The sequence below is a fragment of the Gopherus evgoodei genome, chromosome 2, assembly GCF_007399415.2.
Source record: "Gopherus evgoodei ecotype Sinaloan lineage chromosome 2, rGopEvg1_v1.p, whole genome shotgun sequence".
NCBI classification, from domain to species: Eukaryota; Metazoa; Chordata; order Testudines; family Testudinidae; genus Gopherus; species Gopherus evgoodei.
Window position 1 is genome coordinate 248,515,219 of NC_044323.1, and position 15,373 is coordinate 248,530,591.

At 41.0% G+C, this 15,373-nt stretch overlaps 1 protein-coding gene across 3 annotated transcripts in view; it reads left to right on the top strand.

The window, feature by feature from the left end:
* Positions 1–15,373, top strand: part of WWP1 (WW domain containing E3 ubiquitin protein ligase 1) — a 160,459-nt gene that overhangs the window by 45,495 nt on the left and 99,591 nt on the right. For 2 of the 3 annotated variants that reach the window (XM_030553396.1, XM_030553398.1), the window contains exons 4-7: positions 497–621; positions 8,363–8,500; positions 8,592–8,658; positions 11,139–11,320. In XM_030553396.1, coding sequence (XP_030409256.1) covers positions 497–621; positions 8,363–8,500; positions 8,592–8,658; positions 11,139–11,320 — 512 coding nt within the window. The remainder of the gene's footprint in view (positions 1–496; positions 622–8,362; positions 8,501–8,591; positions 8,659–11,138; positions 11,321–15,373) is intronic. The other variant, XM_030553397.1, reaches the window with a different exon arrangement.

The window sequence follows — 15,373 nt, forward strand, 5'->3', positions numbered from 1 at the left end:
ATGAAGGAAAACAGTTTTTTTAAAAAACAAAAAACGGTGTGAAATTGACACATAACTGAAATCTGAATTTAATGTAAGTATCAGAGGGGTAACCGTGTTAGTCTGGATCTGTAAAAGCAGCAAAGAGTCCTGTGGCACCTTATAGATTAACAGACGTTTTGGAGCATGAGCTTTCATGGGTGAATACCCACTTCGTGGGATGCATGTTAGTCTATAAGGTGCCACAGGACTCTTTGCTGCTCTTAATGTAAGTAGTTATGCTCCCAAGTATTTTCACACTATTGTAATAACATACCCTAGTCCTGATCTGTGCCTGAGAGCTGTTACATTGATTTTTCTGTTTCACAGTGCTTTTGTGATATAGTTTAAAAAAAAAAAAAAAGTCACTACCAATAATTACAGTAGTTATGGGAAAACTGATTAAAATAGATAATACTTTTATAATAATGAAAGATGATCACTTACAGCTTAATTTAAAAAAATGTTTTATATACAGGAATGTGACTCCACAGACTACGTTGGAATTTCGAGTGTGGAGCCATCACACTTTAAAAGCTGATGTTTTATTAGGAAGAGCCACTGTAGACTTGAGACAAGCTTTGGAAACACACAATAGAAAATGTAAGTTTTCATAGAGGGCATATTTATTAAGGAAACAAATTGATTATTTCAATTACATTAATTTTGCTAGCTTTGATATAATGACAAAATATTATCATCTAATTTAAAATAGAGCTTCATGACCTTCTCTTTGGGTTATAGAGAGAGAGTTAAATTTATAATGAGAGATAAATGTTTTCAAATAATAGTATATTAAATAACTACTGAAAAAAGTGAGAGGAAACTATTAACTAAAAATATGAGGATATACATTTTCTCTGATTAGTTACAGAATTTCCATTGTTCAGCAGGATCTACTGCAACCCCCGCAAATGACCAACCATTTCATGCAACCCCCAAAATGGAAAAATGTTTAGCCATGTACAAGGCTCTCTAGTCTTCCCTGAATTCATAACTTAACAGGCCAAATTTCACTCCACTGTGATAGATGGTATTAGAACCCAATGTTGAACAAAATACTTGACCCTTCCTTCAAATATATGTAATTGGAGATATACCAATCTCCTAGAACTGGAAGGGACCTTGAAAGGTCATCGAGTCCAGCCCCCTGCCTTCACTAGCAGGACCAATTTTTGCCCCAGATCCCTAAGTGGCCCCCTCAAGGATTGAACTCTCAACCCTGGGTTTAGCAGGCTAGTGCTCAAACCACTGAGCTATCCCTCCTTCCTTCTGAGTTATCGCTCCCTCCTTCAGGATGGATTGATTATAAATCTCTGATTTTAAGCATGATTTCCTGGCTAAAGCAATAGCTCAAATTCATTTTTCCTGATCTATAGATCTCGTCATACAAACCTCAGAATTTATAATGAGGGAAAACTGAGAGTGTAAAAAAGGTTTCTTTACATCTTCCTCATTTATTACAAGACATTCAAAGGGGAACCCACCTCTAAGTGGAATGTCTTCATTAGTATTATGAAGATGTCTGACGTGGCTCCATAGTTAAACATGTTTTCTGTTTTGCAATTAGAGCAGAGATTCAACCTTGTTTATCTGTTAAATATGCAGAATATCCTCTCCAAAATTTAGTGCTTCCTCTTTGAGCTAAGAAAATACAAGTATATCCAGAATTGAGTTATAATTAATTTTAAAATGGGTTCTTGAAGTAATTTAACATGTTAGATTTTTTTTATCCCAAATAATCTTAGTAACATAATAGCACAATCTTCAAACTTTCCATATAGAGAAGATACAATTTAAAAAAAATACATATCTTAAAATAATTAGAAATATCTTATGGTAGCATTCGCTTTGGGTTTCTTGTTTAGTGTTTATGACATTTTTATAATAAAAAAAGGGAAATTCTAAGACAAAAGGACTACAGCAACATTTGAAATGTAATTAAAGCACACCAACTTTAAGTGTACCCTGTAAGATGGGAGGGGGAACTAATGAAAACTATTTTTAAAGATGCAGATAATCTGAGACCACAAACACTAAAATCCCTGCAACATAAGTGGTGTTGTTGCATGAGCTTGCTACAGATGACTGTTAAGATTGTTTGTTTGTTTTCATACTTAATGTGTTTGCATTTCTTTTAAGTATAACTTAACTGTAAGTCCAAATTTTCAGGATTTGTAATGCTTGGTTTTTCTTTGAGTGCTTGCTCATGTTCATTCCATTCTGCAACATGCACTGATGCCAGAAGTTTTTCCCTCAGTGATATCCATAGGGGATTGGCTCTGGCACCCTCTCCAGTGATGTGCGTATGTCGTGGTGTGAGGGGTGCTGCCGGCTCCCCCCGCCCTCAGTTCCTTCTTACTTCCAATGATGGTCCTGGAACATATCCTTGCCTGGGCTAGCTTGTCTCTCAGCTGCTCGTTGTGAACTTTTTTACTGCACTGGCACCAGAGCCATCCAGATTGGTTTCTGCTTCTAGCACTGTGGCTGATCCCTGTCCCCTGTACTGGCTAGAAAGCAAGGGAAGGCCATGGCGTGACCTTTTCCTGTATCCTGAAAGGGAAGGGGAGGGCTGGAGGAGAGCGAAGACCTGTGAGGGGCGTCTCTTCACATCCGGATGGAGGTCGGGCCCCAGCTCCTGCTGAGTGGGCTAGTCCACTTCAGGAAGCACCTGCCACCCTGGAAAGCTGCATGGGCATTCAGCACCTGGCGGTGTTGTCTACACTGGAGACCCTGCAGGCTGCTAAGGACATCCTGTCCCCTACTGGTGTCGCCCACGCTGGTTACAGCGGTACTCCACTCCATGGGTAAACCTGACTTGGGATCCTTCCAACAGTCCCCATCAGTGTGGCAGAGCTCCTCACCACAAGGAGTGTCGCACCAGCACTCACCTGTGCAGAACCACCACGCCTCGAACACGAGTCAGTCCGCCTGTCAAAGTCCCTGGTGTCGGTCCCCGCATGCCAGGCGGTGCTCTTCAGGCTCAAAGCGGCGATTGCCAGTGGAACGATGCAGACCATCAGAGGTGTGCCCATCCCTGCTTCCTGAGTGCTGGGAGTGCCCCTGCTGCTCTCCCAGTGTGCAGCACCACTCCGGCAATTCAAGGTTTTGGGAGCCTCATTACCTGTAACCAGAGCACTAGTATGGTACTCCAACGTTCCCCGGCACAGTGACCTACTCGCTCCAGCTCAACAGGCTGGCACCGCTTGCTGAGTGATAGACATAGATCATTGGGTTCCTGTTGCCAATCTGCTGAATACTGCCATCGGTCTCTTGTATCATGGCACAGAAAGTCGTCATCCTCGTGCAGATCCCCAGCAGAGCCTTGAGACTGGCACCGACGTGACCAGGGTAGATAGTCAGCCTCAACACCATCCTGATCCCTCGGACGTGACTCCTCCTCGGGCTCCGTTAGCAAGGAGTCCCTTCCAGTGGGCCAGGGTCACTCATCAGAGGCACCTCCCTGGGGGTTCCTGCAGCCTTCACAAGGGTGTAGGTCAACCTCGGGGGCATAGGACAGGTGGTCGGCGACTATCTCCTGCCTGCCCACTGCCATGGAAGTGACACTGGAGAGGACCCCTCAGGGTCACCCGGCCCCAATGGAGGTGCTCGTAGGGAGGTGTTGGTGGTGGCAGACCCGCCCGTACCCACCTCCCCTTCATCCTCGCTCAACGAGGCAATTACAGAGTCACCTCAAACCTGGGGCTAGAAGATGAAGCGTTGGTGGAGCCCTCAGACTTTCTCTTTGATGTGCTGAGTTCGGCTGCCCCCTGCTAGGGTGGCACTGCCAGTGAATGAAGGAGTGGCAAAAATTACCAAGTCCCTGTGGCAGATGCCCTTGTCGCTGGCCCTCATGTCCAAGTGGGCAATACACAAATATTACGTGCTGGCTAAAGGTTATGAATACCTTTACACCCATGCTGTCCCAAGGTCACTGGTGGTGTCGGCCTTGAATGAGCACAAATGGTAGGGTCAGCCATGTGCGATACCTAAAAATAGAGGCAAAAGGCTTGATCTCTTTGGAAGAAAAATTTATTCATCTTCCAACTTCCAGCTACGAGTAGGGAACCAACAGGCATTGCTTGGCTGCTATGACTTTAACATCTGGCAGTCCGTGGCTAAGTCTTTGAACTTGCTGCCTGAGGACCCTAGGAAAGAATTCCTGGCGATCCTTGATGAGGGCAAGGTGGTGGCAAGGGGAGCTCTCCCAATTGTCTCAGATGCAGCGGACTCTGCAACCTGAACCATGGCCTTGGCTATAGCCATGAGACGAGCCTCTTGGTTGCAATCCTTGGGCCTTCCCATGGAGGTTCAGCAGTTGATCCAGATGGCCAGGTGCTGTTCTCTGAAGAAACAGATGCCAAGTTGCACATTCTAACAGACTTGAGGGCAGCCTCATGGACCCTGTGCCTATACACCCCGGGGCTGGCAAGAAAGCGATTTAAGCCACAACAGCCTCAGGGGTTGAGCAGTCAGCCTTGGTCAGAGGCCTTCCACAAGAAGGGCAAGACCTGTAAGCGCCAGCAGGGCCACCAGCCAATGTCCTCCGCTCACTCGAGCTCCACCTGCAAGCAACAGGGTGGTAAATTGGTGTTTTGAAGGTACGCTTGAGGGTGACCTTCCAACATGATATCGATGTTCTATATCAGCAGGCAGGGGGGAGCTCGCTCGTCGGCCTTCTGTCAGGAAACACATCACCTGTAGGACTTTTGCATCCAGCGCACGGTCTACCTGGAAGCTTTGCATCTCCCTGGTGTCTGGAACATGCTGGCAGATTTCCTCAGCAGGTCCTTTTTCTCTCACCAATAGTGGTTGCTCCACTCAGAGGTCACCTGGGTGCTCTTCCAGAAGTTGGGTGTTCCCCAAGTGGACCTGTTTGCCATCAGACCAAACAAGAAGTGCCATCAGTTCTGCCCTCTCCAATGCCTCGGCAGGGGCTCCCTTTCCAATGCCTTTTTCCTGTCATGGGCAGGGTATTTGATGTATGCATTCCTGCTGATTCCGTTGATCAACAAGGTCCTATCGAAAAATCAAAAGGTGCAAGTCGACATGATCATGATGTGGCTTTGCCAGCACTGGTTTGGCACGCTTATGGATCTGGCCATGGCTGCAACATGGTTATTGCTCAGCTGCCCGATACCACAGTCGGCTTCTGCACCTGAACCTTCCCTCTCTTCGTCTCACGGCTTGGCTGCTGCATGGCTGAACCAAGAGGAACAGGCCTGCTCTAGCCAGGTACAGCAGATTCTCTTGGAAAGCAGAAAGCCCTCCACCAGAGCGAGTTACCAGGCAAAGTGGAAGCGGTTTTCCTGCTGGGCATTGCAGCGTAGCATCTCCCCAACCAGTGTTCCTTCTAATTGTTTCCACCCATGTGTGGAATGAATTTTGTTCTATGCACCATATTAAGGTAATGTGCAGATGTCCGCCACCAGTAGAAACCAAAAACATAAATATAATATGTATTTTTAAAAAGTTACCATAGGGATAATTACTCCAGCCAGGACAGGTAAGTCATTTTAGAACTCACTACTCAAAGAATTAAATTTAAGCGTAAGAGAGAAGTAAAAATTGTGAAATGCACAGACCAGTCAGAAACTAAAAGAACTCTCTTTGAAAGAAGTAACAATAGCAACAACAATACAAGTATGTATGTGTGTTACAGACACACAGAGAAGTGTGTGTGTGCGAGAGAGAGACAGAGAAACGCGCATTGCCACTTTAATTGTACTGCCCCCACTTTAAGTACGCTGCCCTTTTAAGTAGATCGGCACTTGTTCAGACACAGCAGCAGCTGCCAGCAAGCTCCCTCCATCTTGAGCCCTGTTGTGTCCCCCCTCCTCTGCTCTGTGGAGATGGAGTACAGGAGTGAGAGAAGGGGGATACCCTGACCCCCAATTTGAGAACCCCTGTTATGCAGTATTCTGCAAGGACAAGGTCTAGCTGCGACCCCATCCAGCTTTCCTGCCTCAAGTGGTGTCCTCTTTTCGTGTCAGCCAGGATATTTTCCTCCTGGTGTTCTGCCTGAAGCCACCCTCCACCACTGAGGAGGGGCAGCTACGCACTTTGGATGTCCGACATGCCCTAGAGCCTACCTGGAGCATACCAAAGCCTTTTGCAGGTCAACCCTGCTCTTTAGGGCAATAGCGGATAGGATGAAGGGCCTCCTGGTGTCCTTGCAGAAGATCTCGAATTGGATCACCACCTGCATCCAGACATGTTATGAGTTGGCTCAGGTCGAGCTGCCACCTATAGTGATGGCCCACTCTACTAGGGCTCAGGCGTCCTTGGTGGCCTTCTTGGCGCATATCCCTGTCCCAGACATCTGGAGAGCTGCAGTGTGGTCTTTGGTACACACACATTCACAATGCACTAAACCATCACCCAGCAGGCAACAGACGGTGCTGGATTTGGCAGAGCTGTGTTGCAGTCAACATGTCCATGAATTCCTACCCACCTTCAGTGGTACTACAAGAGAGTCACCTATAATGGAGTGGACATCAGCAAGCACTCAAAGAAGAAAAGACAATGACCCTTTTTCACAACTGGTGTTCTTCGAGATCTCTTACTCATGTCCATTCCATGACCCACCTTGCTTCCCCACTGTTGGAGTTTCTGGGAAGAAGGACCTGAGGCTGAGGGGAGCCAGCAGCGCCCCTCATATCATGGCATATGCGTGCCATTCTAGAGGGTGCCAGAGCTGGTCTCCTACACATACCGCTAAGCGAAAAACTTCTGGCACTGGTGCATATGGTGAGCACAACACACCTACTATGGAATGTCAATGAGCAACACATCTAAGAACACCAGTAACGAAAAAAGGTAACTATAGTTTTTGGTATAATCAGAACATCCCTTTAGTGTGTTGTTTTTTATTCCTAAATTACTGGTACATATACTCTACCTTTAATGCCATTTTTACATAGTTATTTGTATTGGAATAGTAGAATACACCTGTTATGAAGAAGCCAGTCTTCTTAACCCACCAGTGATGGCTCAAATGGGTCAAAATGTAGGGCAGAGTTTGTTGTTTCTTTTTAACTTGTCTAGCAATACTCTTGTTATTTAATAATCTTCAGAGTTAGGATCTGTATTTTAGTGACAGAAAATTAGCAGTGATTTTTTATTTTTTTTATTTATTGTTTTGTATTTACTACTTACTTAGATCCACATTTCCCTTCCTTCCTACTGGTCTTTGGAATTAGAGATTTTTGGAGATAGTCAGGAATTGAGCACAAGTTTTGTGTATCTAATAGTTTTAGCTCCCTGTACCTTGTAAAGCATGTATCGGGGTTCACAGTCCAGTATTTAGTTATAGCTACTTTAAACATTTTGAGTTTGTTAAACCAGCACAAGATTCCAAAAATGCATCATAGGAACAATAAGCTTGGAGAAATCCAAGTAAACTATCCTTCTGAAGCACGTAGGCTTGGAGACAACAGTATGTGTGCTAGAAACTAGCTAATCTAACCATTTCATTTGCAGCAGGTGTTAGGAGTCTGTAACCTCAGTGTAAATTGACATAACTCCATTGACTTGAGTGGGAGCTCTGCTGATTGATAACCAGTTGAGGATCTGGCACTATGTTTCTTCTCCAGCAAACTACATAATTGTTCAAAACCTCACACAACCTTAATTAGAATCCCTGAATTTCTGTAAAACCATGTCAATGTTTAGCTGTCCACTACCTACTCTGAAGTTACAGTGACACATGGAGATTCTTGAGGTGAAATCTTGGCTCTTTTGAAGTGAATGGGAGTTTTGCCATTGACTCAGTGAGGCCAGGATTTCACCATTTGTCTGTCATCAAGTGTCCTGAGGGTTCAACACCGGAGTTCCATAAATGCTTGCCATATTCTAGATGTCTTTTGCTGACCTATCCCCATCCTAGAAATTTACAGCGTGGCTTATAACAGCAAAAGTTGTTTGTAAAGCTGGACTCCTGTTTATGCACTCTATAGTGTACATAATCAAGCATGGTGATGTAACCCATGTGATTTTAGGGTTCCCTGCTCTGAGGGAATAGAAAGCAGCAAAATAGTGGAAATGCATCTTATTTAAATCAAATATTAATTAATTTATTTTATTCAGCAAGCTAGTTTTTTAAAAATACAAATTAGCAAAACCTGAAGACTTAAAAGAAATAGAAGATGTATCCATAATATATATTAGAATAAATCTATATATAACTTTTTCTTCAAGTAGCAGAGAAAACTTTGTGTGTGTGTGTGTATATATATGTGTGTGTAGAATTTTTATCTGTAATATAACTTTGTACAAAATATTTTTAGTATGTTTTTGTGGGGGAAACTATTTAATGCTGAATTTATTCTTTTTCCCCTTGTAGTGGAGGGGGTGAAAGAACAATTGAAACTCTCCTTAGAAAACAAGAGTGGCATGGTGCAAACAGGTGAACTGACAGTTGTGCTTGATGGTTTGGTTGTTGAACAAGAATCTCTTACAAACTGCAGTTCACCAGCAGCCAGTAAGTTAAATTAGTAAAATAAAACCCACATGTTTTTGTTAACATTTTAAAAGAAGAAAAAAATCTATTTAATGTATTTCTTATTGTTTAGTAGAAGTCCAGCAAAATGGTGATGCTATACATGAAAACAGAGAAATTTTGGCAAGAACTGCATCCAGGTTGGAATTATTATTATTTTTTTACTTTTTGCAGTGTTTGACGTGTAATGGCCATTGTTTCGTTTTAAGTGACATAAATGAATTTTGCACAGGGAACCAGGTTTTGACCTTCAGGCCTTAACTACTTCAGGCCTACACTCCCATGAACTCTGTTTGTTGTGTTGTAGCACCAAGGGCCTAGTGCCATAAATTTGCACGTGACTAACTTTATTCATGTGGGTGTCCCGTAGAGTTTGTGTAGATTACTTAGATTAGGTGAATATAGCTGTTCAGCTTACATCTCTGTTCTTCTGCTGATAATAGGGTAGCTTGTGCCTTTTTCTCAAGGTAAGTGGTCAACTTCTTGATGGTTTAGTTTAGTCTTCTGCCAAAACATATAAGTCCATCTGACCAAACATAGAGTCCACCTGGCCTTGAAATTTTTGAAGTGCTGCATTGGAGTTCAGTGGATCAGGAACTGTGAATCTGGTATTGAGTGCTAAGTTCTTTGCTACCTCCTGCAGCTGTGTAAGAGCCAGGCATGTAGTGCCTTTCTACTACCTTCCTCCTTTAAAATGGTACTGCAAGAGAGGAGGGAAGAAAAGGGCCTCTGTCCTCGATCTGGTGGTCTTCCTCCCCCCTCCCAACTAGCTTTCTTTCAAAGGCCTGATCTGATGCACATTGAAGTCAATGGAAGGACTCCCATTGACTTAAATAGTTATTGAAAAAAGCCTTCAAAGCAAAGAACTTGCCCACCTAAACCTGAAATGGGGAAGAGAACCTTGAGTTCGATGTAGAGAGACCCACAAGCTTCATCTCTATTATGTATTATGTGGAAGAACAAAGGGCTCAAGGAGAATAATAGAAACAGGCCACACCTGGTCCTCAAACAGCAGTAGGAGAGCAAGGAGTTCATTAGTAAAACTAGTTTTATTGTTACTGGACTATCCAGCAACCTTGCAGTGGTTTCCTTACCCTTCTACTTTCCTTCTGTGTGTGTGGTTTTGTTCCCTCTGAGCTGCTACAGATCTGGGGGATGGACGCAAGTTGTTCTTCCCTGCCCATCCCACTACTGTCCTCTTTATATGTGGAGGTTTGCCTCTGGATCCCCTTGGCCACTAAATATTATTGGGGTGAAGACTCAAATGTGTTATTCCCCAGCTTTCTCTGACATCTTGGGGACTATAATTTTCTTCCTCCTCCTTCCTTTCCACAAGATATTGCGCTAGATTTTTTTTTGAAGATGGATCAGCTATACCTTCACAGTCCTCTGTCCTGCTCTCTTTGGATGTTTGATCTTTGAAGCAGCAGGATTCTCTTGTCTTCAGGCAATTCATGTGGCCCCTAATGCTGCTTTTGTACTTGGCCCTACTCTGTTGATGTTAGTTTACCTGACATTAAAACTAAAAATTGCTAATAGCACGAATAGGACACTTCAAAAAAAAATTCGAACATAATTTTAAAAATAATATTCTGATTACAAAGCTCTTTACTGAAAAATAAATACAACTTAGCTCCACTGATTTGAAAACAAACTAATTCTTTTGACCTCTGGTTTAGCTGTGTTCTGTAGATGTCAGCAAAATCAAATAAGATTTCTAGGGTAGAATAAAAAATAACCGAAAACAAAAGCTGAGTCTGTTGTTGTTTCATTTATCAGTGACTTAAGTGAATTGATGTTGCTGTTTTATAACAAAGAAATGTTTGTTTTAATTATTCTCTGCTAAGCCTACTTTTCTGTGACTTGGTCTGTGACAGCACAGGCACATTGGGTCTTCCTTCCTAACTCTAGTAGGCAGGATGATCAACCACCTAGTCCAGTATTTTTCTGTTCTCTAGTGCTCCCTCATCTGCTTGATTTCTGCTTCAATGCAGCATGCATGAAGGTGACCTCTGTGACTGCCATTTGTCCCCAGAAAAGGCTAAAACACTATTTAGGGGTTGGGAAGAGTGGAACAGCATCTCAAAATATGGTGTTTTCCTGTAGGGGGCCTTAAGTATTTATTTCCCTCTCACTAAGAGAAATCTTTGCTCCCTCATGTGTTGAACGGTAACTCCTCTGAAGTAATTTCTAGAGATGTGGCTAACAAAACCAGCTGTCAGCATGCCTAAAGGAGGAAAGAAGCTCATCTGATGGGATGGGGTTCTCTCCAGAGAAGCAGCTGGGCCATTTTTAGCAACTGTAGCCAAATTAGCCTGCTCAACTCAGTTGTAATGCCATACTGGGGGGGGGGAAATAAATGGAATTAAAAATCCAATTGATAAGTACCTCAGTTAAAATTACAAAAATAAGCTCCTTTACCCCCATAATTGGTTTAGTTTTACATATATGAACTATTATCTACACCCACCAACAGAATAATATTAAAACCTTGCCACTGAGTTTACTTTGGTGTATTTTGTATCAGATCTTTCAGTATGTTTCAGTGTAGGCCTTTGTTTTCTATTGTTACGTTTAACATACTGTCTGTATTAATCAAAATCCTCTTTATTTTGCCAAGATCTACCTGTGACATGTCTAATGGAATAGACAATCAAACTCCTTTAAACTCTGTAATACAGAATGCATTCTGTATACATGCTGTTAATGGAGACAGCACTTCATCTCCTTCACATGTTGCAGCCAGTCCCAAAATTACATCAGAACCAAAACCACTTTCAACCCAGCCCGCCAACAACGCTGGTAAGAAATGAGCATGTTATAAAACACTGTTCGGTAAGGCTTTTCTATTTAGTTAAAATCATGTAGTCCAACTTCTGATTGTTTATCTGCCTTTTGCTGTGTATATCTGAGATAAAACCTGTAATCCTATTTTTACTTCTCCATGATAAATACAAATCTTAAGATTTCTCCGCTTCCTTGAGTCATTCCAGAACACTGTTTTGTTTTCCTTAAGAGACATCTTGTCATCAAGTAAGGCCTCTATGCCTGAACCAGACCACTGAATCATAGCATTGATTGTTTAGAGGAAAGAGTCTGACTTCCTTTATTGACTCATTTCAAAAACATTTTTCTAGTGGAGGTAAGAGACAGTAAGTGGATTTCCTGACGGCAAAGAAACGGAAGTACGTTTCCCTACAAGAAGTACTTTCCAACAAAAATCTGCAAAGGCAAAGACAGAAACAATGTAACAAATTTATGAGAACTTTAAATTTCTCTAATAGCTGGATCTGCTTGTGTCACTGTAGTTCAGCATTTCTGTTGCCATTTATATAAACCTGTTTTCCAGTGGTATGCAAATGAGGTAACAAATCTGCTCTGGGATGAAATATATTTTAGAATTCTCAGTCCAGGATCACTTAAGTACCAATTATTTCTAAAGGAACATTGTTAATTTTTAAATTTGATTTCCATCTGTAAATTTTGTACTGACTATTGTTGCAAGTAACCTCTAAGAGTAATACAGTAAAAAGACAGATTTTTTTTCATTTTATTGCTTTGTGCATTTGAATGAATTTTGCCAAAAAGGTAATTAAGAAAAAAAGGCAAGTGTGAAGGAAACTGGTGAAATTGTCTCTTGATGTTGTGAAAGATAAACATGCTATCTAATTCTGCAGATCTAATTCTCTTGTGCAGTGTGCGCCACAGCAGCTGTGAGCTCATAACCATTAGAATATCTGTGATTGTTGCAGCTACACGCTTGCGTCTTTGCATATACAAATGTTTGATATTAGGGTATATAAATAATTATATCTCATCTGACATCAGTTCCTTTCCTGATTCCTTCTGGCTCAATTGTGGCATTATTAGAAGCCCTATGTTGGAACAGCTCATTGTGCTGCCTTTGGAGAAACCTAAAAGGGAGATTGACTTCCCCAGTCACAGTCACCTTCCCAGTTTTCCCATTACGCTAAGGAGAAAGTATGCTGTGCTTCGTCTATACCTTTGCAGGATACAAACGCCAACACTGCAGTGTAGATATGCTGCCAGGTGCATTGAGAGGGTTGAAACCCCCTTCTCACTCTTGCGCAAGGAGGGGAGTGTAGTTGTTCTGCAATGCTGTGACTCCCTGCATGCTATAAATGGTGGCACAGTGAGCTAGCATAAAGGTGTTCCAAAAGCAACCTCTGCCGCTCATTTCTCTACCCATGCTTTACATATGGGCCAGCAATGAGTCCCGCTACTCATTAATCTTATCTGTGTTCCCTTGTGCATATGTACTGCTGATAAATTCTTTGTTACATAATGAAAAACTTCGCACTTTGCTGGCCTGTATTTCTTCCAGCCTTCTTGGGAAGATGGGCTGGTAAAAGTTAGATATAAGAAGTAAAGGGCAGATTCTGACTGGTAATTTAAGAACAGATGTACAGAATTAATGTGAATGTTGGTTTCTTAAAAGGGTGCTGTCACTTCATTTTAGACCCCAGCTTAAAACCCAGTCCTGCATATATGCATATGGGTAAGGTTATAGTCATCAGCATCTGTAGGAACTGAAACTCAAATTTCCTGTAAATAACTTGCATAAAATTTAACCTAAGTAGAAACATGTTAATGCAATTTAAAAACACACACACAATAGATTTGAATTCAAAAGCATATCATTCCCATGCAGTGTTTGTGATCCAGATGTTGCAGAATTATGGTAGAGAACCATAGCGTGAAATTGACTAGAAAGTGACTATAAGCAAAAGTAAAATTATCTGGTCTGTTTTTATTGTCTAAGCTTACATATAGTGTAGAAAATTAACAAACAGCACAAATGGTGAAAAGTAAAGTAAATTCTTTCTTTTAATAATCTCAGGTTTTAGTAGCACAGATGAAAGAATATTTTAAAATATATATGAATTTTAACCTAATAGTGTTCATTAAACTTAGAATTTTCTGAATAGAGTCTTCATAGACTATCCTTTTGTGCTAGTCACTGTACAAACAAACAAAAAAATACTTCCTGCTCTAGAGAGCTTACAAATTGAAGATCTTAAATCAAAATTCCATGTGATATGATAGATTGCTTTAACATGGCAATAATCCAGAAATGATACAATATTTTGATGTTGCATTTTATTATGTATGTGATGCATAATTACTAGATCACTGGATTACTCTTGTGAATAGTCAGTTTCAGCCTCTGTAACAAAGCTACCAAGATGAATAAAAAATATGCCAAAGAAAAAGTCTGTATTGATTTATGAAGTCAGTACCTATAATTTCTATTGAGATCCTTTGGCTCAGCTAAACCAGCATTGCCTTGTACATAAACTGGATAAGATTTTTTAAATTTTCTGGTTAAAAATGGCTTATTGAAATATGACACATTTAGCAGAATACAGTGCCACATTTACGTGTAACTAAACAGACCAAAAAATTACGTTAGTCTCAGTTATATAAATTACTATTTTTATTTTATAATACTAAACTGTATAAACCCAAAATGTTAAGGTTGTTGATTTTGTGTGGAGACAGGCAAGGTTAATTTTATTTAAGTTGGGTATAGGTGCAGCTCTTAATATTTTACTTTGAAACCACTATAAGAAATCAGCAATTATTTTTGTAGTTTTATCCTCAGACAAACATTTAATGAACTTATTTGAACTGGAAGTATTCACAGGTAATTTTTAGGCCTGCCATAATTAAGTTTTCTCTTAACAGTTTCCCTTCTGTTTTCTCACTTGCTGCCAGGGCAATTTTGAAATAGTTTTTCTACTTAAAAGCTTTACAAGAACAGTTGGTGCTATTTGCTTTAACCAAACCACGTTACCTTTTTCCTTTTCGCAATGCTTTCCTTTAGTAATTGACAGGAGGTTCTGTTACCAGAAATGCAAATTCAGTAAGGTGGAGGTTAGGAAGATCTTATTGCAGTAGTAAGTCTTAGTTTATATATTTTGTGTTAAATGTGCTCTGCTGGGCTAACTAATTGATAAGACGAAAAAGTGATATCTGTAACCCTTATATTAGCTTCTGCTTCTTTACCTGATAAACATTTCCATGTAGTTTCTACACACGCAAAAATATGTATACTTCTAACAGCAACTGTAAAAAATACATTCCTTGTTCTATGTAGCCTATGTTTGTTAGGTAAATATACATTTAAATTAATATAATTTTAATAGACTTGTTGACTTTAACTTCAAATGTAGCTGTTTTCATTATTAAATCCTTTAAGAGATGGATTTTTTGTTTAATTGCCGAGTTAGTAGTTTTAAAAAAATTGTAAATATCTTTTGGCCACAAAGCAAGCAGCATGAGCCCAGAAAGTTATCCAAGTGGACATTAAATGCTATCAGTTGTATCTTTCATACTCAGCCTTCTTTTATTCTTCCTTTAAAATTCTCTTACAGTCTCATAGTGATAAAGATTCTCTTTTAAACCAATACCACTTGGAAGTTGCACACGATTTGCTCTTGAATTTTCCTTTGGGGACTTGAAGCAAGATGCCCACCCTCTGCTAGTTTACAGAGCACATCTTGCTATCCCACTAAACAAGCTGCCAGGAAACTGAAAAGTTACTTCTACTTCAAGTGGCTCTGCATATTCCCATTTGTGGGCAATAAAGCAACCAGTGCAGTCTAACAGAACCTTCTCCAAGCAATCCCTGTTAGAGTGCACATGTACCTCATCCTACTCCTCTCCTCAGTGTCTTCAAACATTCTGAATGAAAGGCTGTATAATGGCACACTGCATCCCCTACTGCCTCAGTTCTTCCAAAACCTGCACCAGATAGAAGTAAACTGTTCTGGGGGTGCAGGTGTAGGATTTATAGGCAAGTGCCTTAGATAATTATTGTTGCAGATTGTA